The sequence below is a fragment of the Urocampus carinirostris genome, chromosome 18, assembly GCF_059441175.1.
Source record: "Urocampus carinirostris isolate Australia breed hairy pipefish chromosome 18, RoL_Ucar_1.0, whole genome shotgun sequence".
Lineage (NCBI taxonomy): Eukaryota > Metazoa > Chordata > Actinopteri > Syngnathiformes > Syngnathidae > Urocampus > Urocampus carinirostris.
In genome coordinates this window covers 6,492,916-6,520,037 of record NC_142366.1, presented here as the reverse complement: position 1 = coordinate 6,520,037, position 27,122 = coordinate 6,492,916, and the positions used below count along the sequence as shown (strand labels likewise).

The 27,122-nt window shown below is 36.6% G+C and overlaps 1 protein-coding gene across 5 annotated transcripts in view; it reads right to left on the bottom strand.

The window, feature by feature from the left end:
* Nucleotides 1–27,122, bottom strand: part of sh3kbp1 (SH3-domain kinase binding protein 1) — a 41,826-nt gene extending 14,704 nt beyond the window's left edge. For 4 of the 5 annotated variants that reach the window (XM_088322661.1, XM_088322664.1, XM_088322663.1 and 1 more), the window contains exons 1-7: nucleotides 26,911–27,122; nucleotides 21,087–21,244; nucleotides 12,237–12,357; nucleotides 10,272–10,378; nucleotides 9,002–9,140; nucleotides 8,865–8,944; nucleotides 6,399–6,488 (exon numbers count right to left, since the gene is read on the bottom strand). In XM_088322661.1, the coding sequence (XP_088178787.1) occupies nucleotides 6,399–6,488; nucleotides 8,865–8,944; nucleotides 9,002–9,140; nucleotides 10,272–10,378; nucleotides 12,237–12,357; nucleotides 21,087–21,244; nucleotides 26,911–26,914 (699 nt within the window). In that variant the 5' untranslated portion in view covers nucleotides 26,915–27,122. The remainder of the gene's footprint in view (nucleotides 1–6,398; nucleotides 6,489–8,864; nucleotides 8,945–9,001; nucleotides 9,141–10,271; nucleotides 10,379–12,236; nucleotides 12,358–21,086; nucleotides 21,245–26,910) is intronic. The other variant, XM_088322662.1, reaches the window with a different exon arrangement.

Here is a 27,122-nt window from a genome sequence, read left to right as displayed (position 1 = left end):
GTTACGGTAATTTAAATAGCGCTTGTAAACCGGGGGGCACCGGAACCCCCATGGTAATAAGAGGGTTAAGTATTTCCATAAAAAAAGGTCTTTTTTGTTTTACTTGTAACTTTGTTCATCATTTTCCTGTAAACGTTCTAAAAATTGAAGAATTTCTATAAAACTGTGAAAGTTTGAGTGTTAACAATGCCCTGGCTTGGTTTAAGGTGTCCTTTTTAGGTTTTCCAGGACACTTCAAATTTTTTAAAAAGGTGATTCTTATTTTTACTTTTAGTTAGTTCATGGTTTTTATGAATACAGTCTATAAAACTGTGAAACTTTAAGGAGGACAAGACTTTTGCCTGGCTTTAAGGTCTTTTTAAGTTTTTAGAGGACGCCTTAGTTTTTAAAAAAGACAGTTTTTGTATTACGTTTAACTGACTTCATTGTTATTCTGAAACTTGGCTGAAGATAGTCTATAAAACTGGGAAGGTTTCAATGTCAACTTTTTCCTGGATTTAAAGTTCCTCTTCAGTTTTTTTCCAGAACACCCAGAGTTTTTAAAAAATGGATTTTAATTTTTCCTTTTTTAAATTTCAATTATTTTTATTTACATTTTCTCTTTACTGGGGTTACAGACAATTGAGGGAGACAAAGAACTTAGGTTGAAAACATAGGGGTCTAAATTGAAAAACAACGTGTGTATATCCCATTTCCCACCTAGACAACACACTTAGTCACCCATTCACACCTTAGAGGAAATGTATATAACTGATTAAGTAAATAAAATAAGAAAAGGCCAGATAGAGGTTTAATAATTATACAACATACAAATTAAATAATTCATATCAGTATTAATCAATTTAATAGTAACAGTCGGAATAAGAGGAGAAGAAAAAAAGGTGTCTTTGTGTGGTAAGAAGGCTTGCTACTAAGGCTGCAGGATTATGGAAAAAAATAAAGAATTGCGATTATTCAGACCTGTATTGCAATTTCTATGTGATTTTCGATTTTACACACTGAGAGTATACGGCTGTAACAGAACAACAACGATAGATCTACAAATAAACACAGAATTGCAGTTGGATGAATGGTCTTTATTTTCATTGTACAAATGTACATCAAAATTGGAGGGCTACTCTTTTTAGTGCAAAAATGTAGCAGTTTTTTACGAGTGGTTGCTCCAAGTCGTCCCTTTAATTGGTAATGGATCGGACATTGGAGACTAGCCACATTCGGCAGTGGTGGGTTAAGAGATCTTAGCCTAGCTGTTAGCCTTCCCTTCCGACGACGCCTCAGTTAATTCCGGGACACGATAATAGACCAGGGAGCACCCTCTGGTGATCAGCATTTCTTTGTGGTTTTCTGACTTTCCTCAGAGTCCCATTTCAAATGATGAATTCATTAACAATTGTATTCTATTTTAGAAAAGAATACAAGCCACACACATCTTGCAAACTTTGCCTCGCCTTCGTTGGCTGGTGCCATTAAAACATGCTTCTGATTGGCTACCACAGTTGAACATGGAAATGTGAGAATTCCTGTTGGCCAAACACTCCATCACTCAAATAACAAACTGGAACTGTAAATCCTTAAAAACAAGCAGGTACACCACGTCACATCGCAATATCGATTAGATTCAGATTAATCGTGCAGCCCTAGTTGCCAGGTCTCACGGAAGGCCTGTAGGGAACCTTTAGGAGAGAATCTGATTTTCTCAATTTTCACATTTTACAATATTAACCTAACCCATCTGTTGTGTGTTTATTTTTACTTGTAACAGTCTACAAAAGTGAAGATAGTCTATATAACTGCGTTAAAGAGCTTGTTGCAGTGTTTGTGGACTCTTAAAAATGATTTTTATTTCACTTTTATCTGATTATTTTTATGAAACTAGGCAAGGGAACGGTCCATAAAACTGTGAAAGCCTAAGTGGGAACGGCACTTTTCTTTGGCTTTAGAGGTCCTTTTCAGTTTTCCAGGACACCCCAGTTTTGTTTTGTTTTTTAATTCAATTTTGTTTTACTTTTACGTTATAGCATAATCATTCCTAAAACAGTCAAAAAACTGAAGACAGTCCATAAAACTGTGGAAGTTTGAGTGTGAGTGCAGGCGTTAAAGAACCTTTAAATGTGATCTTTTTATTTAACTTTTAGTTATTCCATTCTTTTTGTGAAACTTGGCAGGAGGACAGTCTATAAAACTGCGAAACCTTGAGTGCAAACACAGAATTAAAGAGCTTGTTTGTGGAAAATGTTCACAGGGACACTTCTGTCTTCCTCAACACTCTTTGCTCTGTTTGCCACCCCCCCCTCCCAGGAAAACGAAAACCTCCTCCTTCTCCATTCCCCAGACCAGAACCATAAAAGACAAGAAAATCACATAAAGATGAAAAAATATATATTTAATGAGCAGTAATATCTATCCAGGCTTGTAAAATAGTATTCTTTTGTCTCTCTGCAATGCCACAAGGAGATGCCAACATTTTTATTCGGTAGAAATGTAGTTAACTCGGTAATTAATTAAGTAATATGGACAATTACTGCAATAATCATGAATAACGTGCACCTCTAATTTTTGATTAAAAATGCCGCGTGCAGCAAATAAAACAAAACAATCTTGTTCTGTTGCTAAGTCATAGAAATGCTTCTTTCAAATATTTTTTTCTCCTATTTTAGAAAAGAATACAAGCAAATCTATAACAAAAATTCAAAAATGCAATACACAAAATGATACAATATATTTTGCATATGATTTTGATTTTTTTTTCAATTATTGTATTTTCAAATTAAAATGATATACGATATTAAATAATTTTGCTGATTTCAAATATTTATTTTATTTCTATTTAATTATGTAATATAAGAAACAAATAATATATTCTCGAGATTTTGTTTGTGTAATATTTGGTTGGTTCTATGAAATAAAAAAAAACTAATTATATTTAATATATAATAAAAATAAGGAAAATTATTTTTAGTCAAATAGAAAAATCCTTTTATAAAAATTCCTTACCAATTATTTTTGGTCGTAAGATATTTATCCGGGTTGAGCTCGCTGGTGTACAACACGCACTTTTATTTTTGATTAAAAACGCCACAACCAGGAAAAGAAAAAAATGTTTCTTCTATATCTAGAAGAAAAACAAGTTAAATTATTATACATCGAGAAATGCAACACATAAACTATTTTGCAAATGGGTTTGATTATTTTTGTAGTAATTTCATTTTCAAATTTAAATGATCTACCAAATGCAATGATTTTGCTAGGATTTATTTTGATAACTATTTGAATAAATGTAAAATAAGAAACAAAAATAAAATATTAGATATTTTTTGTAAAATAGCGGTTTTCTGATTTTTGGGGAAAAATGCAACAAGATAAACTAATTATATTGATATTCAAATATTCAATTAGATAACAAAATATTATTGGTAAGATAAATGATTAATTTTATTATTTATCATTTTTGGTAGTAACGTATTTATTCATGTCTAACGCGCACTTGTGTATACAATAATGCGCACTTCATTTTTGGTTGGGATCACTCACTCTCACCTCCGGGAGCCAGGTTCGATTTCCATTGCATCTAATGTTTTGCGATTGTTGTAGGCGATATTCTTCAACTGTAAATCCTCGTGAATAACACACATACAAACTTTTTGTTGTTTTTTTAGTTTAATAAAATGTGCGTTGATTTTATATATTTATTTTTTCATCTTTTTAATTTATAACAGTTTACACAAATACAAACTCACAGTATAAAAGTACTACATGTGTACTGGAGTAGTTCTCCTCGCCGGCAATTAGCATCTGGCTGTTTTGCGGACGCTGATGTGGCTTCCAGTGACTCACCTAAAGCACGAGAACCCCCACGACTTTCAAACAGCCTTCAAAGGACCTTCCATTTTAAGCGCAACCACCATGCAGCAAAGACGGGCCTATTAAACTCAACAATATCCTTGTCTGCTTCCATAAAACTGCTTTAAATTGGTCTTTAGCGTTAGTCTTTTCAATAATGTACAGGCATGCTAAGCTATTTAGCTTCCTAAGCTTACTTTACATAGAAATAATTTGGACAATTTGTTCGCTTGAGCCAACTACATTACCAATTTACATAGAAAATATATTACCAGGCATGACATTATACATGAGCTAACCCTCTTGAAAGATCATAAACTTTAATGAACAATAGATTTCTAAGCTAACTAGTTTTAGCATTACAGGAAATTGTTCCAAAATATCTTTCATTTATCTTTTTTGAACAAAAGACGAATACAGTACTATTACGTTCATTTTTGTCTTTAATTTTTTTCTAATGATATTCGAGTTTGCTGAGCTAATCGGCTTACTAGGCTTACTCTCTGGAGCAGGCATCAAACGAACATTTGTATATTACTATGTTGTTATTATGTTATAACCAGGATGTTATTATTAGAGGTTTAAATACACTCAGTCTACCACTAAACATTTTGACAGTTAGAAATCATTTTTCCTAGAAATTCTCAATGACCTAGGATTTATTTTCAGAACCAGTCCACAGGCTCCTCAGGTGCTCTTAAGCGCCCAAGGGCACAACGCTGGAGACCCCTGATACACAGCAATACAGTACATTGGACAAATAGTTAGCTTGAGCTAGCTAACTTTGCTAGAAAACATCATACTACATTAGCAGGCATATTATATTCAAGCAAACCATGTCAAAAGATCATTAACTCGAGTGACTAAAGCATTGTTAAGCTAAGTAGCTTTAGCATCACAATAAATAGCTAAACTTCAAATACAATTATTTGTATTCGACAGTAGAGCAATGTTACCACATTAGCATTTCATTATCATGTATATTTCTTTTTATATAGAGTCTTGCTAAACTAAATAACTCCCTGACCACTGGACAATTAGCTGGCTTAAGACAGCTAGCGCGTTTAGATATAAAATTGGTGTTATACTTATGCTCACCATCTTGAAAGATCGTAACTCTAATAAATTATAGATCGCTAATTTAACTAGCTTTAGCATTAGAGTAGATGGCTAATACTCAAATATATTAAATTTACTTTAATCGGACAGAGGAAGAATATTACCACATTAACATCTTTACATAAATAATCTTTTCTGTCTTAATAATGTATGGGTTTCCTAAGCTAATTGGCTTACTAAGCTTACTTTAAATAATGATACATTAGACAGTGTTTAAGCTTTAGCTAGGTGTCTTATTTATATATACAGTATTTACATGGCAAATATTATGTTACCAGACATTATGTTACTTACCCTAGGGTAAGTAGCGTTAGCTTCACAGCTTACTTTCTACAGCAATACATCGGCAAAATATTTAGCTTGTGCTAGCTAATTATTTCGAAATATTCAAAAAAATGCTATTACAAATTCAAGTATTATATTATTTGATATATATTACAAGCATAATGGCCTGGTATTGCTAGGTTTGTCGCTGCCGACCACTTTACTTGGGCGATGTTGTTGGGGCTATGGTTGGTGGAAAAAGTGCTAGGATGCCACTAGGAAGGGCCAAAGAGCCGCATGGCTGCATGCAGCTCCAGAGCCACTTGTAAACAAAAGCTGTTGTTTATTGATTTTGTTGGTATTTATTGGGCATGCCTTGACACCAAAGCTTGCAAAAAACAATCCTAGAGGCCTAAAGTACTACTGTATATATTTTCACGAAAATCAGTTCAGCCGTTTCACATCCTATAAGCCACATATGAACTCACACACACACGCATGCAAATCGGGATTTATATATACGCTGAGATGGATACCAGAGCTATAGATTCCTAAGCTAACTAGCTTTAGCGTTACAAAAAAAAAGCTAATCTTCAATATTTAAATGCATTCAATCAGACATAGGAGCAATTTTGCCATATTTGCAATTTGGAGAAATAAACTAGGAAGTACATGAGTGATAACAGCGCCCCCTAATGAGCATAAGTGTTATTGATACCCCAAATTTGAGCTACATACAGTTATCACAACCAAAAACAAATAGAAAAAAATGAATAGAAACACATTTAAAAAAGGTATATAACCTAAATGATTGTTTATTAGTCACAAAATCTGCTGCTCAATCCTACCTTGGTTCTCTGCGTGCAGTCAAATGCAGGACAAACGATACTTTGCTACATCAGCGCCAAGACCGGGTGTGTGCGCTAGCATGTGTGAGTGCTCCGTTTGTTTCCCCCTCGAGTCTCACTTCTGCTTTTCCCGTCTCATAAAAACACTTCCCGAGGAAGAGGTGCAATTTATTCAAAGGTCCTCTTCCCAAAATTAAAATCGTTATTTGTCTTTTTTCTTTTAATATCATTTTCTTTTGTATATTTCCTTGTGCTAGCTTGATTTTGATGTGGCTTTGGCGGTCTCTTGTGGTCACAAACGTAAGCCGTTTTTGAGGGCGGGCTCACCTTGTCGCCGTCGCAATCGACGTCCATTGAACGGGGGCGGAGTTTGATTGGTTGATCTTTAAAAATATCTCCAAATCCGAAGCCTCGTACCTGCAGGGGACGTTAGACGGCGTCAGGGTCAGATTTTTTTAGAGCTATTTTTTCATCTACAGCTAGGGCCTCAGACTCAATTTGCTAGAAAGGGGGGCTCTGGAGCAAGAGTCAAGAAGAAACTGGGCTAAATCAGATTTTCACAAGAAAAGCTCAGATTAAAAACATTCCACTGTTCTCAAATATAGTTTTTAACTTGCGACACAAAATAAGAAAACATTGAGAATTAATGTGAAACTATAAATGAAATAATGTGAAGAAGTATAAGTGAATCCGTGATTTGCATCGGCTATACTTACATTAAAGGGACAATGTACATTGTTTGGGCACTAGACATCGTTGTATTGTGTGGTGCAAACAAAAACGAGTGCAAGGAAGAACACAAACTATGGAGACTCAAAGTGACCAAAATGGGATTTTTTTGATACCCGTAACAGTAAGATTGCCGACAATTAGCTCATGTTATGTAATTTCAATGCATATTTATTAAGCAACGAGTGGTGGGTCTGTGGGTTAGTGGTTGTATCCCTCAACCACTAGGGTCGTAAGGGCGCCATTTCCTGTGGTGTGTCTTGGGCAAGTATAGCCTGGTGGCGCCCATCCCCTACCAAGTCAAACCAGGAATTTTTTGCATGTAAAGCAAATGTGCTAACCACTGCATTGCAGGTATTACAAAAATAAACGTTTATACTATAGTTTGTGTATTTTGGTTTATTTTTCAAATTAATATTGCTGTTTTTAATGAATTAATTTTTTACCATTAGGAAGTGCTTAAAAATATCACTATCCCTTTAATCTTGCACATTGAGTTGGGGACCTCAAACTATCATCCCGCGGGCAACAAAACGCCCTCGGGCCGCAACTTTGACACCCCTGATTTACAGACTAAATCGGCATATAAATGCACCACTAGAAAAGTAAAAGAGGAAAAAATACATAGTAAAATTAAAAACGTTTTTTTAAGCAGTGATTTTATTTGTTTTGCTAATTTGAATGTTTATCTTTTTATCCATCCACTTTCTGCACCGCTTATCCTCATTAGGGTTGCGGGGGAGCTCGAGCCCATCCAAGCTATATTCGGGAAGTGATCAGGGGACACCCTGAACTGGTTGCCAGGCAGTCCTAGGGCATCTTTTTAATTTTACTGCCAAAAAAATAACTGGTGAAATAAATCAGATTGTTTTCTTATTTTACTGAATAATCACTCATTCATTATTTGTCTTCCCCCTTTTTTTTTGCTTAATAATTGCTTAAAAGTAAAATGGCCTGGGCTGATAGTGGATTGAATTGGGCTGTTTGGAGTGGTCGGTGATCGAAACCTAGCTAAAGACACTAGCAGAGGTCTAAAGAAATCTAGATTTGATTTTTCATATAAAAGGCGCACTGGCCTATAAGGCGTATGGAATTAAAACTATGGTAAAAGTTAGGAGAGCATGAAAAAAATATTTAAATTAAGCAGTAAATTCAAATACATTTATTAATGGAAAATAAACCAACCTTGTGAAGCCTGGTTTCACCACTAATAGTAATTTTAGCAACAGGCAATGTTAACTATAATTTGGCACTTGAAAACCACTCTATATGTTTCTCAAAGGCAGAAGAGTTACTGTTTGCAGTATCATTTGATGATAACCACACGTTTCCAATTTTATCCATTCTATTTTCAGGTATATAAGGTGCACCACATTATAAAGGCGCACTATCAAATTTCTGGCCACCTTACAGTCTGGAATACAATACAGTATTTCTTCTAACCTACTACAAAAACATCAGTAAATAAATCATACAAAAATTGTTTGTCACCCTCCCAAAAAAAAATTCTTATTTGATTAAATAATTGCTCACATATTTTTCTCATTTTAAATGTTTTCAACAAATAATAAACCTGTTGTACAAAATAAAATATCAATTACACACACACACACACATATATTATATATATATATATATATATATATATATATATATATATATATATATATATATATATATATATATATATTGTTTTTTTTCAAACAATTATTTAAAATAATATTTGAAATGAGAAAAAATATGGGAGTTTTATTTTTTTAGGAAAATAAAATGATTACAAAAATAATCAAAATCATATGCAAAAATGTTGTATTATTTTGTATATTTGATGTCTTACTTTTGTAATAATTAAATAGATTTTTTTTCAAATACATGACAAAAGTACTTAAAAGAAGTCAAATCCTATCATTCAGCAACAGGGGAATTGTTTTTCCAGCTTATGGCATCTCTGCTATTATACATACACTAAGTGGCCACATGAGGGCGATTTTAATATTTATAGAATCCGGTCTAAATAAAACTCCATCCCTTGATATCAACATAGTTCCAAGCTCTTGCCATTACCTTTTTGGGTTGAATTTCCACTGAGCTTGTTTCAGAGCGACTGTCCCCGCCATCGCTTTCACTACCTGGACTGTTTTTACCTGCAAAAAAAAAGAAAATTCGGCATAAACTCAAAAACTTTATTGACAGTAACTCACTGTTACAGTGGGGCTCCTCCTGCGAGTGGGGAACTTCTGCCGGGGGGCCCTCAGCCTCTGCTAGAATCTCTTTGGTGAAATTGCAGGGGAACATCCCGCTTTTACCATTAAGGACGCCCTCCCACCAGCCCTCCTCCACCTGCAGGGCACAAAAAAGCAACGACATTTTGAGTATTCCTCAACCTTTAAATAAAAATGTGGATCGTTAACATTTTTCATGGCCAATTTCAAGCACTTTCAAGGCCAATTTTTGAATTTTCCAGTACCTTCAACAGAAGGAATCCAGCGCCGATCAAAAGAATTGATTTTGTTTGTTGACTTTGATGACTTAAACAGAGTTGCTATTTTGCTGCTAGCACATACTTTGTGCTATTTTAAACTGTTTCCGTCTATGATCTAGAACCTTTTGTGGAAATGGGCTGCTATAAACTGACATGAATTCTGCCATTCAGCTTCAACTATGCACTATTATTTATATAATTTATATATATAGGCGCGTGTGCGGCACAGTTCTGAAGTCATGAGATCAAACCTCCAGTGTGGAGTTTGCATGTTCTCCCCGTGCTTGCATGGTTTTCCTCCCACATTCCGATTTGGACCGGCCAGTCCACCTGAAGTGCATGTCTTTGGAATGTGGGAGGAGACCGGAGTGCCCGGAGGAAACCCACGCAAGTACGGGGAGAACATACAAACTACGCACAGGTAGGCTGGTAGCTGGATTTGAACACACACAGGAGGTTCCCAAGACCTTAGAACTGTGCCGCACACACCCTAACCACTGCGCCGCCGTGCTGCCTCGTATATATATATATATATATATATATTTATATATATATATACAGGCATAAATACATACATTGGTTGCACTGACAGAGGCCTACAGCGCCCTCCTGAGGTATTGTGTGAAAATAACACATTGAATGATATATCGCTATAGGAGTGTTATTATTTGTCACTTAAGTTGTTCCAGAGTATAAGACACACTCTGCCCCGGCCAAATTATGAAAAAAAAAAAAAAAAACAACCCAGAGTCCGGAAAGGAGAGTTACCAAAACATATTACCTGCCTGAATAATTATAAAAATAGCGAAGAATATAATTGTTACTTTATTGATGACTAAAAGATGGTATAAACAATTTTTTTCGAAAATGATTACTTTGGGATCACAAATTGGCCGGAGTTCGATTATATCCAACGACACTACAAATAAGGTCTCACATTTGACAGATGCTGCCCTCTAGTGGACAAATATGAAACTTTGTGGTCTCACCTCTGCTACGATGTCGATAATGTCCCCAATTTTCAGCTCCAGTTCGTCTTCGTGCTGCGGCACGTAGCTGAATGCCGCTTTGCAGCGCCGTTTTCGGATTTGCTCGGCTGAAATCACCACCGTGTTAAAAAAAAAGAAATAGTATCAATAAAGAGGAACCTGTTGTGGGTCGTCTCCACCATGCAAATATTATTTAGTAAACTAGTACATTGGTGAAAGTGTGTTGTGGACCCATTTTCAGTAGGTTGCAGGCTGGCCTTTGCCTTAATAATGCTAAGAAAAGAGAACAAAAATAACTCAGGGTCATTTAAACTCCCTGACAATAGATAGTGATAATTCTGTGATTTTTGTAGTATTTCTATAGTTGGGATCTGGTGCGCCCTTTCCATCAGGTCACCATGCACCTGACCCTTATCACCCCAAACCTTCATAAGGACATTTTGGACTGAGCCCGTGGTCAGGTCTACTGCCATTTTTCCCCATCCAGATCACCAATGCGATGTATTGCAGTTTCGTCCTGTTTTTTGAGGTTTGATTTTTGTTTTTCTGGTTTGGATAGTTTAGTTGTTCATTGACCATTTGATTGTTACTTCGTTGATTTATTTTGTGATTAAATGCCATGATTTTTTTTAGCAACTTGAAATGCTTCCTGCTGCCTGCGTTTGGGTCCAACGTAAAATCACACAATTTCTGTACTATTATTGTAGATGTATTTTTTGAGTAATCCTAAAATGGTATTTTTAAAGTATTATAACATTATTTTATTAGAATGAATACAGTATTTCCATATTTTTATTTTTTATAAGAGTATAACTGTTGTATTTTTTGAAGTATTACAATTTTATTTTTGTGGAATTACTATAGTATTCTTGTAGTATTACTGTAGTATTTTGTACAATTTTTGTAGTCGATTTTTGTAGTTTTTCTTGGTATTATATTTTTTTAGTATTAATGTATGAGTAGGATAAGTGGTGCAGATAGATGGACGGATAATGTAAGTGTATTTCTGGAGTAGTATTTTTGTATTATAATAATACTGCATTAGTATTGTAGTATTAGAATAGTGCTTTTATTGTAGTACTTTTGTATTTTTACAGCAGTTGTATTTTTCTACTATTTTGTAGTATTTCTGTAGAAGTACATTTGTATTATTGTATTTTTGTAGTATTGTGATAGTATTTGTGTTGTATTTTTATAATATTACAATCATATTTTGTAGCATTCCTTCAGCATTTCTGTAGTTTATTTTTGTACTATTACTGTGCTATTTGTGTCAATTGTTTGGAGAAGAACAGTATTAGAATAGTGTTTTTAGTATTATTGTAATCTTTTTTAAGTATTGCAATAGTATTTCTGTAATATGTAAAGATATTCTCTGCATATTACAGAAACCCCCTGCGACTGATACTTAGCCCCCATACACACACGCATTTCATCAATTGACTCAGAGGCCACAAAATGTCTCTTATAAGTTGATTGAATTACGGGAGCAGACTGGCAAGGTTTTCCATCGTAATAAAAATATTCATGACCTCATGTCATGATAGGCCGATGCAAACGATTACTGATCATAAATTGTTTAGTTTGAGATATTTACTGACAGGCGTGCCTAGCAAAAATCTAACTATTGCCAACCAAATTGTGAATTGTGAAATCAAAGTTCTACTCAGAAGGCTCACAAAGGGAGGGGGGGATGGGCAATGAACTAAAAAATAGATAAATTAAAGCTAAAATTTAAAATATGTTAAGAGTATTGTGTCCTTTGTGATATATGCTAGAGACATCATGAGGCTATGTCGAATTGATTCGGGTGGGGAACTGTTAGCACTACCTGCTGGCCTAATTGGTAACCATTGAATTACATTCTGAATTTAATTAATATATTTTAAAGCATTTTACTCCACATATGACAATAGTATCCATCCAGAAGTCAGACCAGTTGAGAAGCACTTCACTTGAACATACCTTTTTTGGCCGGTCTGGCGCTCGGTTCGAACACGGGACTGTCCCTGCCATTGGACAGGTCAGCTTTGCCTGCCATTTTGCCGCTTTGCCCTACGTCTCGTTTTGCCTCCTTTTTGATCTCCTGCGAAGAGAGGCACCAGGCGAGTCACTTGTCAGTGGGGGAAACATCAAAAATTTGTAATTTGATGCAAAATTATAAAAAGACAATGAAAAAAAAATGATAATATTGTGAGTTTAGTATTTTTATTTTACTTGATTCAAGCTTTGTAATTGTATTGTTTCTATACATAACATAATACAAAAACTAAAAGGAAAATTGTGTCTTTAAAAAAACAAATATTCTACAAGAATGACAACAATTGTTTATTTGATATGTTTACTTTACTTAAATATAGCTTTTTAATGTTGTTGTGTCCATATATAAATTATTTGAAAGGCAGAAAAACTGTGGCTAATTAAATAATCGCAAAATGTGCAAAAAGCATTTACAATATATTTTACTTAAATATAGCTTTGTAATGAAATAGTTTTAAATCGTATAATATTTGAAAATGGAAAAAGGTTGAGAATCGATTTTCTCTTAAAAATATAAAATGTGAATGTAAATACATAACATAACGAATTAAGAACATTTATTTTATTTTTAAATATAGATATACTATAAAAACTAAAAATAAATAAAAAGATGATGAAATATTTACAGTATCACAACTTCTCAAGGTGAAAAATTACATTTTCTATTTTTTCTACGTTTTAGTTTCAAAAATGTAAATTAAAATACTGCGATGAATTTGGCTTTTAATATGTTTACGAAATATTTATTTGACCCAAAATATTGTTACAATATTGCAACTTTAATTGCAGATTAGATCTTAGAGAGACAAAAAAATACAACATTCAATTTGCCTTTTAAAAATGTTTAAAACTATTTATTCCAGATTTTTTTCAACCACAGTAATTGATTGTTGTACTGTGCAGTGGGAAATGATCCAATATGTGTGTCTGTGCGGTCTAGCAAAAGCTATCTTACATTTGGATTTACTCTTACCAAAGATGCAACGCTACAGAATGAAAGAAATGTGCCTTAGCTTAACAAAGATTGAAAAACAATGATTTATTTGACCAAACGATTGTTTACTTTACTTATTGTCAATCACAACTGTCATTTTACCTACACAACATTTTTTATAACAATAACAAAAAACACATTTTACTTCAGCTAGGCCTTCATATTTCATTTTGTCTACATGTTTTTTTTTTATCACTTTAAGCAGAGATGGGTAGATTAGCCACAAATTGCACTCAAGTAAAAGTATTCATATTTCAGAATAATTTCATTCAAGTAGAAGTCAGAAGGATACAAATAATTACTTTACTGAAAAAAAAACTACTCAAGTACTGAGTAACTGTAGCAACGTCTTATCTTTTTTAACCATTTAATCGGACCATCAAAGTCCATCCGATCAACAATAAAAAAGCAGTCTGTGTAATATTAAGTCAGTTTGTTTGGGTAAACCCTCTGTGGATTAAAAAATAAATAAAAAAAATTATATATATGTATTATATATATATATACAATGCCTCCGGAAAGTATTAACAGCGCTTCACTTTTTCTACATTTTGTTATGTTACAGCCTCATTCAAAATTGTATTAATTTAATCTCTTATCTCAAAATTCTACACAAAATACTCCATTGTGACAAAGTGAAAAAGTTTTTTTTTATTTTTTTTTTATTTATTAAAAATAGAAAACTAAAAAAAATCACATTTACATAAGTATTCACAGCCTTTGCTTTATACTTTGTTGATCCATCTTTGGCAGTAAATACGGCCTCAAGTCTTTTTGAATATGATCCCACAAGTTTAGCACACCTATCTTTAGGCAGTTTTGCCCATTCTTCTTTAAAATAAGTCTCAAGCTCAATCAGGTTGGATGGGAGACGTTTGTACACAGCCATTTTCAGATCTCTCCAGAGATGTTCAATTGGATTCAAGTCTGGACTCTGGCTGGGCCACTCCAGGACATTCACGGAGTGGTTCTGAAGCCAATCTTTTGAGATCTTGGCTGTGTGCTTTGGGTCGTTGTCCTGCTGAAAAATGAACCTTCGCCCCAGCCTAAAGTCAAGAGCGCTCTGGAGCAGGTTTTCATCCAGGATATCTCTATATATTGCTGCATTCATTTTTCCTTCTATCCTGACTAGTCTGCCAGTTCCTGCTGCTGAAAAACATCCCCACAGCATGATGCTGCCACCACCATGCTTCACTGTAGGGATGGTATTGGCCTGGTGATGAGCGGTGCCTGGTTTCCTCCAAACATGACGCCTGGCATTCACACCAAAGAGTTCAATCTTTGTCTAATCAGACCAGAGAATTTTGTTTCTCATGGTCTGAGAGTCATTCAGGTGCTTTTTGGCAAATTCCAGACAGGCTTCCATGTTCCTTTTACTAAGGAGTGGCTTTCGTCTGGCCACTCTACCATACAGGCCTGATTGGTGGATTGCTGCAAAAATGTTTGTCCTTCTGGAAGGCTCTCCTCTTTCCACAGAGGAACGCTGGAGCTCTGACAGAGTGACCATCGGGTTCTTGGTCACCTCCCTGACTAAGGCCCTTCTTCCCCGATCGCTCAGTTTAGAAGGCCGGCCAGCTCTAGGAAGAGTCCTGGTGGTTCCAAATGTCTTCCATTTACGAATAATGGAGGCCACTGTGCTCATTGGGACCTTCAAAGCAGCAGAATTTTTTCTGTATCCTTCCCCAGATTTGTGCCTCAAGACAATCCTGTCTCGCAGGTCTACAGACAGTTATTTTGACTTCATGCTTGGTGTTTGTGCTCTGACATGCACACTCAACTGTGGGACCTCATATAGACAGGTGTGTGCCTTTCCAAATCATGTCCAATCAACTGAATTTACTGCAGGTGGACTCCAATTAAGCTGTAGAAAGATCTCAAGGATGATCAGTGGAAAAAAGATGCACCTGAGCTCAATTTTGAGCAAAGGCTGTGAATACCTATGTAAATGTGATTTCTTAGTTTTCTATTTTTAATAAATTCAAAAAAAGTAAAAAAAAAAAAACTTTTTCACATTGTCATAATGGAGTATTTTGAGTAGAATTTTGAGATAAGAGATTATATATATCAAAGAGGCGCTGCCACGAGCGGCTGCCTTTTCCAGCAGCTGCCCAATTGTTTTATTGTCTGCTCCTATCTTCGGTGTTTTTTCTTCCCGTTTTGACAACTACACTATGGATTACTTCTATCCTATGGACATGGGTTTTAGCGCACAAAAAATGCGTGTATTCAAGGAATTTCAACTCCTTGCCCTGAAGAATTCTCGTGCCGGCATGATGAAGGGGCCTATCGTGGAAGAAGAGCCGGAGCTAGCGAAGCGGCTAGCGGCGTTATAAGTCTTCGGTACCATCCGTAATCATGGTAAATGCGAACTCACGACCAAATAAGATCATTGAGTGCTGGTGGAAAAGATCGAAGCGCACAGGGAGCGCAGTTGCTGTGTTTTGCGAAAACGTGGCTCACGTTTAGCATTCCGGACGCTAACGTGTAGCCACCCGGAGCTACCCGGAGCAATCCAGCTTCAACGCCGCTAAACAGAGACACGAAAGCCGGGGGGAATCGGAGAGGAGGCGGACTTGCTAACACGAGGTGTTGTATCCCTGGATTTTCACAAAGAAAAGTTTTCTATCTGCCGCAGAGATGTCGAACTTTTGGACTGGCGTGACGTCATCCACGCCGCTACAAGCACCCCTAGGGCATCATGTTCATCTGTTAATAAACAACGGGGTAGACTGCTGGAAGTGTAAATTTCCCTACGGGGATGAATAAAGTATCTATCTATCTATCTATCTAAATTAATACAATTTGGAATGAGGCTGTAACATAACAAAGTGTGGAAAAAGTGAAGCGCTGTGAATACTTTCCGGATGCACTGTATATATATAAATTACTTTCTCTCTCTCTTTTTTTATGTATAATATGTCTCTCTTTTTCTCTTCTTCTTTCTTTTTCTCCCCGTTTCTCTCTCTCCTGCTCTCTATCCTTTTCTCTCTTCCTCTTTCATTCTCTCTCTTTCTCTTTTTCTTCCTCTCCTTCTTTTCTCTGTCTCCTTTCTCACTTTAGCTCTCTCTTCTTTCTCTCCTTTTTTCTACATATCTCTGTCTCTTTATCCCTCTCTTTTTTTTCTCTCACTCTCTTGGTCATTCTCTTTTTTTTTATCTTTTTCTCTCTTGTTGTCTATCTTGTTGTCTCTTATACTTGCTCTTATTTTTCTTCTTCTCTCTTTCTGACTCCCTCTAGTCTCACTCTCTTTCTTTTCTCTCTATATGTATCACTGTGTCTCTTTTGCTTTCAATTTATCTTGCTCTTTTTCACTCTCTCTTTCTTCTCTCTTGTTCTCTCTCTGGTTCCCTTTCTTGTTCTCTCTCTTTTCCTCACTTTCTCTGCTCTCTCTCTCTCTCTCTCTCTCTCTCTCTCTCTCTCTCTCTCTCTCTCTCTCTCTCTCTCTCTCTCTCTCTCTCTCTCTCTCTCTCTCTCTCTCTCTCTCTCTCTCTCTCTAATGAACTTGTGCAGTCCATGTGAGAGTTTCTTTCTCCTACCATGTGGCCCCCCAGCCTAAAATGATTTTGACACCCCTGGGCTAATCGGATAAGCATGATGCAAGCGCTTCATTTTAAGCTGCCTGAAACAAACTTTTACCTCTGAGTGCACATTTATGCAACAAATGTTTCATAGCAGTGTGGAATTGATACATTCAAGTTCAGTTCATTGAGTCATGTCAGTTTTTCTACAGGCAAAGCAAACCCCACCATTTAGCGACACAACACAATACATGCAGATGTTTCCTGTTCCGATATGACGAATGGTGTTGTCTTCCTCATTTCATCTGCCTTTTCCTTTAGGTGACTTTTTAACCCAGGGTTGGGCAAACAACGGCCCGCATGCCACATGTGGCTAGCTGCCAAATGAAAATTGTCAAAATACAACGAAAATATGTATAACAGTGAATAAAGTATTAAAAATTTTTTTTTTTTTTGGGTGACAACTTTGACCCAATGAACCCTTTGTGTGCATACAACTACAATACTACTACAGAATTACTACAGAAATACTACAAAATGACTAAAAAAACAAATATAGTAAATGGACTGCAATTTAGCACTTAAAAACAGAGACCTAATATATTATTTTTCATTCTGAAAAATATACGATAAAAATACAACAGAAATACTACTAAAACAATACTACAATAAAACAGAAAGTATTACAGAAATACCACAAAATGTTTGTATACAATATTTAGTATCAAATTCATGCTTGAAAACAGAAACCTGGTGTATCATTTTGCTTTCGTTCCGGAAATAATATGTACGTAATATAATACCAAAAAATACGACATAAATACTACGATGGAAATACTACAAAATTACTACAGAAATACTAAAACAATACTAATATGGAAATACTACAAAAATACCCCTACAGTAACACTATAATACAAAAATAATACTGGAGTATTACTACAAAAATACAACTACAATAATACCACACAGATATAAGACAAATATATGACTGTTGAAATACTACAAAATACTATGGTAATCCTACAAAAATACTGCCATGGAAATACTATAAGAATATTACATCAGGAATAGCAAAAAATACCACTACAGTAATACTATAATGAAACTCATCTCATCTCATTAGCTGCACCGCTTATCCTCAGTAGGGTCACGGGGGTGCTGGAGCCCATCCCAGCAATCATCGGGCAGTGGGCAGGGGACACCCTGAACTGGTTGCCAGCCAATCGCAGGGCACACAGGGACAGACAACTCGCTCGCTCATTCACACCTATAGGGACAATTTGGACCGGCCAATCTCTCTCAATGTCTTTGGAATGTTGCAGGACACCGGAGTGCCCGGAGGAAACCCACACAAGCACGGGGAAAACATACAAACTCCGCACAGTAAGTCCGGTAGCTGGATTTGAACCCACACAGGAGGTCCCCAAGACCTTAGAACTGTGCTGCACACGCGCTAACCACTGCGCCGCCATGCTGCTCTATAATGAAACTATTCTCTTTAAAAACAAATATAATGAAATATAACATGAAGATATGTGCATATTTGATTGGTCTGCAGGACCGGCCAATCTTTTTAACCCATTGGGGCCGCCGACCTCAAATATTGCCCACCCCTTTTTTAACCGGCAAATACAAAGCGAACCTTCGCTCTTCAGTTTAACGCAAATCCGTCACAAGGAAATCCCTTAACTCTTGTAAAGGAAGAGGACGCTGGAGCTCCATAAATGCCAATTTAAGAAAAAAGATGTCTTCCTGTTGAATTAGAGACTGAATTAAATCCATTCCAGTTTTTTAAAATTCCAACACTTTTGGGCAACATGAATGCAACACTCCTCGGGGACGAGTACATGGGTGCACAAATTACGGTCAGTGTGCCACATAGACCGCTATTTAATCCGGCCAGTCGAACGAAAATGGTAAAAATGTAATGATTATAAACGCCCCAAAAGATATTATGAATAAAACTGTGATATTTTGGTGCCACAGTTGTCCCAAGTGTCTCTTCATGTCCCCACTCATAAAACTTTTTTTCTGTTCTTGATATATATATATATATATATATATATATATATACATATACATATATAGAATTTCAAGCCAATGACAACTATACAATAACTATTTCATTTAGAGTTTCGTCCCTGGGGTCCTTTTGTGGCTATTTCCTGCATAAAAATATATTCGGCATAAAACATTGTGTAGATTCAAATAATGTAAATGTCATTTTTAATTTTTTTATTTTACTTTAATATATCTTTTGTTCTTTTAATATGTCAAATAGTAATAACTAATTGAAAATAATAATAAAACATAAAATTAAATTAAATTAAAAGAAAAAAAATATTTAAATTGATTTAATTAATTTAGAATATTTTATATAATCATTTGACTTATGCGACAATAAATACATGAATGAATAAATACAAATTCCACCAGAAAAAGGACAAAATTAGGTATTTAATATATTCATTTTACTTTTACTTATTATACTTATTATACACAAGACAAAAAAAGGTTTGTTATACTTTTGTCATTTTATTGTTTTAGCATATAAAATATTTGAAAAGTAGGGGGAAAAAATGTAAGTTTGACTAAAAACCAGCCTTTAAAACATAAATTTTTCTCTTTTTTTACATTTAAATTGTACCCAAAAATTACAAAATAATGTAGTCAATTTACTTATTGCTGAGCTTTTTGTTCATCATGTATTGCAAAGCTATCGGATTTGAGACTCTGATGATATAAGATCAATCAGACAATTTGAAAAGATTGTGATCAAATAAAAAATACAATATCGTTAGATCGTCTACATATGAATTTCTTGGAGCCAATGAATCCGTAGATTTCCTTCTATTTGGGTTGTATAGACTGCATTACTTACTTCCTGTGTGTTTAGCAGTCAAACTGTGCAGAACATTCTTTTTTGCACACACATGGGAAGACGAAATTCCGCAAATTCTCATAAGTGCGGTCTTGTGACACAACAGTGTGAGTCCAACGCACACAAACGTCTTTTGTTGGGCAAATTAGACGAAAGTGCATGACAACCATTTCCAAAAACTGTGCCATTCTTCACTTCCTGATTAAATTGACTCACTCATTTCACACTGAACAGTCACTTTGACGGATCAGCATCAGGTGGAGTATGGAAAAAAATGTTCACTTAAAAGTACCGTATTTTTTACACTATAAGGCGCACCAGATTATAAGGTGCCTCTCCCCCAAAAAACTGCCATTTGTAACATATTTTTCATATATAAGGCGCAAATGGACATCGCTTATAGAATTCAAACATAAGTAAGAGCTAGGGTTGCATTAAAAATACGTAAATACATTTAAATTAAGAGTGCCAAACTTATTTGAACTAGAGGCCACATAGTGGTAAAAGCACTCTTGCCGGGGCCGGACTAGTAGATTAGCGAGAAAGTGGGGAAAAAAAGAAAGACAGAAGAAACAGAGAGAATAAAAAGAAAGAAAGAGAAAGAGAGAAAAAGGATGAGAGAGAGGTGAAGAGCGGGGGAAGACAAAAAGAGAGAGAGAAAAGGAAAGAGAGATAGAAAGTGAAAAAAAGAGAGTCGGGGAGACAGATGAAAAAACGAGAGTCAAAGACAGAAAAAACGAAAGGAAGAAATAAATAAATAAAGCAACAAAACAAGAAAAAAAGAAAGAGAAAGAGAGAGAGAGAAAGAGAGTGAAGGAGATACACAATGAAAGAGAGCGTAAAAGAAAAGAGAAGAGTAAAAAGAGAGAAAAAGATAGAGAGAAGCGAGAAAAAGTAGAAAAAGAAAAATCTATCTATCCATCTATTTATCTTTCTATCTAGATCTATAGAATATCTATCTACTGTATCAATCCATCTATCTTTCTCTCTCTTTCTCTCTATCTCCCATTCATTCTCTCTTTCTCTGGCTCGTTGTCTCTCTTTCTTTCTTTCTTTGATTTTGTCTTTCTTTCTTTCTTCCTTTTTTCCTATCCCCTTTTCATTCGATCTAAATCCACCTTACCTACACAAAAAAATGGTAATTATTTAAATAGTTTTACTTTAGGCTTCTGTGAGAGTCCTTAGCTAGTTTTCGTGTCAAGGCTCCCCCAACACATGGCAACAATATTGCTAAACATCTGCTTTTGTGTGGTCTGCTTGGTGGGGTTTCTGGCGCCCTCTGGTGGCCAAGTTGGGTACTGCGGCTCCTGACCACTCTAAGCAGCCAAATCCAATCTTCTATCGGCCATTTTGCTTGTAATATTTTATTGGTAACTCACCCGCACAAAATTGTCGGGGAAGAGGCCTCGCCTCCCCCCGAGTTCGCCTTCCCACCATCCTCCGTCGTCCCGTCGGATGTTCAAGATCACGTCGCCGACGCTCAGGCTCAACTCGTCGTCCTGCTGGGCCTCGTAGTCGAACTCCGCCACCGCCTCCACTTAAGAAAAGTATCCAGATTCAAGATAAGATAATAGGACAAAAGGGAGGGGCTAACTAAGATAGCGAAAACCATCGGAAGATGTCTAACAAACAGACATCCTTATTTATGAAGCCTATGAGGTACCCAGATCCTAGCTAGGTAGGCAATGACATCGGCCACGCTCAAGCACATGTCATCGTACTGCTGGGAGTCGTAGTCTGACTATGAACGGATTTGCTTATATTCATACTGTGTTATGCTGACGAGCGTGCTAAGAAAACTAGCGTGATGAGCTAATTTTGTCAGCTTTCTTGGTGAGAAGATAGGACAACTAGAGTAAATGGTAGATGGTCTGCATTTATATAGCACTTTTCAAGAAGAGGTAATTAAGCTAGCAAGGACCTTCTGTAAATGTTTAACAAATACACATCCATGTTTTGGAAGCTTGTTAATGAGCATGCTAAGAAAGCTAGCATGTGATAAGCTAGTTGGTTACGCTCATTTTCTGAAATGATCTGACGGACTAGAAGAGTTAATATTTTCAACCAAAAAGCATGCTAAAGTTGCAAAATATTTAGGTCAGTGCACTGTGATGAATGATAGGACTAACAAAAGGAGCTAACTATGCTAGTCACAACTATCTGAAGACGTTTGACGAGTTGAAAAGTTTTCTTAGGAAGCTAACAAGATAGTTGACAAAGCTAACTAACGCTATAGGCTAATTTTGTCAGCTTTCTTTGATGAGATGACAAAGAAGACTAGGGAAGCCAACTAGGCTTTCAAAAACCTTGCTTTCTTCGAAAATTATCTAAAGAGGATGCTAAGCTAACTGGCTTGATAAGGTATTATCGTTCACCTTACTTTAATGACATGAAAGGACAAACTACAGGTGCTAACTAAGCTGGCAAAAACTATCTGAAGGTGTTTGACAAATAGATATAACTTCTTAGAAAACCAACAAGCATACTAAGTTAACTTGTGTGACGAGATAATCGGGTGACAGACGATAGGACAAAGTAGATTAAGAATCATCTCTGTGGCTATCGGGCCATATCTTGCCCACCCTTTGACTAGTATGACAAATAGAAATATTTTCTTTGGGAGCAGCTAACGAGCATGCTAAGCTAACTAGCGTTCTAAATTCATTGGGTCAGCTTACTTTGATGAGATGATAGGACAAGCTAAAGGGGCTAACTAAGCCAGAAAGAACCATCTGAAGATGTTTAAAAAGTAGATCTAATTTCTTAGGAAGCTAGGCTAACGAGTATGCTAAGCTAACTAGCCCTGCAAGCTACTTGGATTGACTAACTGATGAGTGGGGCACAAACTATACGAGTTAATTACAATAGTGAGAACCATCTGAAGATGTTTGACATGTAGACAAAGTTTCTTTTTAAGGTAACTAACTAGCTAGAAGGCAAGTCATTTGCTTTGCAGATTAGAGTGTAGCGCACAAACGCTCCACTGCCTGTTTAAACCTTGACAGGAGGGAGGGATGGTATTTTTTTCAGGGTATGGTAACCATGGAAACAAGCATATCAATGAATGGCTGGGACTCACCCGTGCAGGTTTCCCCGTTAAAAATCAACACTAGTAATAAATTCATCGGCTGGTTAAATTAATTAGAAAACTAGTTAAATTAGTAATTGGTCAAAATGACGTTACGAGTCTTTGGAGAGACTGGTTAAACTGATTATTAATAGGACTTGTCACTCTGGTAGTAATTAACAATGTATTGGGGCTGGTTACACTCTAAACTGGTTTTACTGGTTATTGGAGATACTGTTTATACTAGCAAAAGCTATAAACGAGCATTAGTATGCTGTCTAGCTATATTTCAAGTGAGTAAGGTTTGTTATTACTCATAGATGCCACAAGCTTGCCACAAAGATAATGAAAAGTTTCAAATTGTTATACGTTTTTCTCACGCTATTGGTATGTAATTGCTTATAAATGCCACAAGGTGGCAGCAAAGCTACCAGATACTTTGAGATCGTAATAATTTTCTCAAGCTATCATTTAGAATTTTTATGCATAATTTAATACAATTTTTTACGCTAGTTACGAAAGACAAAAAAAGTTAGTTATTGCTCATAAATGCCACAAAATGGCGGCAAAGCACTTAAATGGTTTCAAAATCTAATACAGACGCTCCCCTACTTACGAACATTCGAGTTACAAAAAACGGTAGATACAAACATTTTTTAGGGGCATATCGAAAAATATCCGGTCACCGCTGTAAGATTTTGTATTGTGCACCTTTTTCTGAGTACACAACATTACTGCAGTGTTCTCGTTTGCCAGCGTCCCCGCGTCTTAGACGCATCATTTTTGCTGGGGACACAAAGTCTCAAATCAAGGTGCGTCCCCGGGACGCAACCTTTTTGCCACTAAATTGTCGTTATTACCCGAATACTTCTTTTTAACAAAGATTTACTGCACTCCAAACTTCTTCAGGCAGATCCGCCATTGTTGTTTTGGTCTCGCGGTTTGAGTTTTCGTCAGCACGCCAATCTCGGCCAACGAGATCTCGTTGTGTAGTGAAAGGAAGTCCATCTTTTTTTAGAGAACCGGTGTTTTTGGCTCACTCATTAAAAAGAGCCGGCTCTCAAACGGCTCACTTGCTTTGATGATTGATATTACGAATTATGTTGAATAAAGAAGTTAAGAAAAAAGGAAGTATAAAAGGAGAAAATTTAAAAAAGACAGGTTCGTGGTTATCCCTTTAATCGGTTTATTACCAACAATAATTTGATGCAGAAAATGAATTGATAGTTTGATGAATAAAACTGAATGAATAAATAGATTTAAATTATATATTTGTTGCCGATTTACGATTTCAACCTCGATAAGACTAAATTTTGGGGACCCATGGATCTCTGTTGGGACCCATTGATTTTTGAGCATGCGAGTCCCCGGGACCCATCACTTTTCAGAGGTAAAATGAACACTGTTACTGTAGTGCTTCTTTCCACCAATACCGGTGTGTGGCGCTGTGAGGGGTCACCCAGCATCCACCCGAAAGAAAAAAAAATCTACTTGCTATTCCTGGTCCGTGTGTAAACGTTCTATACTGTATGTTCCAGCTCGCGAAGAACTTTGACATTTTAATATTTCGTGCATCCATTCAATATGGTTGGTGTAAAGTTTAAAAAGGACGAGACGTTTCTTTTGAAATTAAAGTGGAAAAAGAAAGCTTGATGCGGTTGAGAAAATGGTTGGATCGCTATTTTTCGGCCACTTTCTACCGCGGAGGAGGAAGTCGCCGAACTGTTGAAGCTCATGTTCCAAAAGTAAGTTAAACTCAACTTTATTTATCTTTACAAAGCATATTATTTTATGAAATGTTTATTTTTTTGTACAAACCATACAGGTTACTTCTACAAGCCTTAAACATACATTGCATACAAAATATAGCACTGAAGCAATTTACGAACGAATTCAACTTATGAATGATCGTCCGGAACCAATCTCGTTCATAAGTAGGGCACCGTCTGTACATTTTTTATCATGCTATCACTTAGAATTTTTCTCTGAATTGTGCAAACCAAAAATGTTTGTAATTGCTTGCAGGTGCCACAAAATGGCGACAAAGCCAATATAAATTCGGTACTCAATTGAATCCAGATTAGATTCTGATTGTCCAGTATGTGAAGTCTAATAAAATGTTCTGAATTGTGAAGTTGCATCAGGATCAGATACACAATTTGCCGTTAAGACAAGCCAACGTATCACCGAGTCAGGTTTAATCAGGTTCCAAACCAGATCAGCAGGGAAGAGATGTAAACTGACCATAATCACAATCACAAAGAGTCCATGCTCTTATACTTTGAGGATGCGACTTGTAATTAGGTGGGCCCTTACAGTCCACAAGACAAAAAAAGGTTTGTTATAGCCTATAAATACCACAAGGTGGTGGGACTCTACCTCGTGAACCTCCAAATTAGACATATCTCTCTGTCTTAAGACTTTTGCATATACCACCAAATTGAGGTTAGTGAAAAGTTTGTTCTGGTTTTAATATTGGACAAAAACCAAGGGATTTGATGGATGCCAGTTCCTTATTTTAACTATTATTGCACTCTGTTGTTCGTTGTTTTGACTATAACCTCATTATAATCATCCGCCAATCATGTTGCTGGTCTTTGATTACCACGCCCTTTAGGGCTGATGTTTTTTTTTTATTCTTGAAGATTTATTAAAAAATAGGGGTTGAGGAGAGGGCATCAGAATGAGGGAATGGACTTTTCTTATCTGAAGGCTTTTGTCCCTGGTCTCCTTGCAAGTTCAAAATCCTTTAATGTCTAGCTAACTTGCATTGGCTAATGGTCCAATTAAGATGTGACTTTTAAATATTTCTACTAACTGTCAGACAGGACGAAAGGAAGACTGAGATCACTTGCGCTCGTTTCTTGGTTTTATTGAAAGGAAGGAAATGACAAGGTGGGATTCTGGAAGAAACAATGTTTCTGGAAGCTGGGGATTTATATGTACAGGGTGCGCCAATCAGCTGTCCTGGCTGTCGGCGCCAAAAACCTGAGCACAGGTTTTCCCAATACATGTGATTGTGACACTAACACACAATTATTTGCAGGGATTTGCCCTCTTCTCGAATTTGATTTCCCCCTATGTGCCTGCACGGAGCTTCCGCTTCGATATTGCTGGTCTACTTGTAATCCCAAGAGCCAAGGAGAAATCCACGGGTTTGAGTGGAAGTTTTTAAACCTAGACACTCTTCTATTTTATGGCTTATGATTGATGCCGACCTCATACTTTTGTTTTAATGCCCCCTCCGGCTGCCTGGTTGGTGGCGAAATGTAGGAGAAGGACGACTCCGAATGAGTCAGTGGACCAGCATCTGTACTTGAAGCATGTCATCATTTGCATCGACCAGCTGGCTGAGATGGGAAGCTAAGTCGTTGCTGTCATGGACTTCTCAATGTTACATATTAAGTTTTCTATTGAACTACGTTCAGTGTATTGTTACCCAACGCAACATGCAACCTGGTCACCCTGAGAGGTGGATTATCACTTGTGTGGCTCCTTCTTAAAATTTCTTATTTTCCTCATGCTAAGGCTTCTAAGTTTTTCCCTGCCCGAATGTTGGTTTCAGATCAGGGGATGGTGTAATTGTGGCATGTGCAGTCCTGTGAGACATTTTGTGATTAAGGGATATACAAATACTGTAAATGTGACTCGACTTTTCTCCCTATTTTGAGTATCTACTAAACTTAGCCACCTAGCTTAGCTTTGTATACACAAAAGGAAAATGTTTCATTTTTTGAAAAATAGGACTGAAAACAGTGGAGACTCTGCTAGCTGCATCGATCAAATTAATAGCGATTTAGCAATCGATGACGCGGCCATTAGACATACACACATACCCTGCACCCAGGGGTGCGGGGGATGTCACAGTCCTCATGCGCGCGCACAAGCACACTGGTGCAAACGTGTCAACATCTGCAACTCATCATCTCATGCACGCGCTCCTGCACATCCATTAAAACATCGCAAGAGGACAAGATAAAAGACACCCGTTTGAACCCCTATTAAGGGGGAGGGGCATTTGGGGACCCCCAGTCAATATGGACCTGGGTTTTCCGCTGCTGCTCATCCAGAGATATTCTACAAGACAGCATGAGGCGGAGGGAGAAATGGGGGAGAAAAAAAATGATGCACCTCACCCATTGAGGTCTCCACGGTGCTCCTCCGGGTTCGGTCCGGTACCGTAAAGGTTCGGTTGAGGTAATGTAGCGGTTCCGTTATGAGTCGAGCCTCCTTCTCCTCCTCCGCGCTAGCAGAGATCCGCTAGAGCGGGAGGAGCGTCACATAAAACCATATTCCTTCCTCTTTTTTTTTTGCCTCCTCCCTTCAACACCGACGCACCACGGAAGAG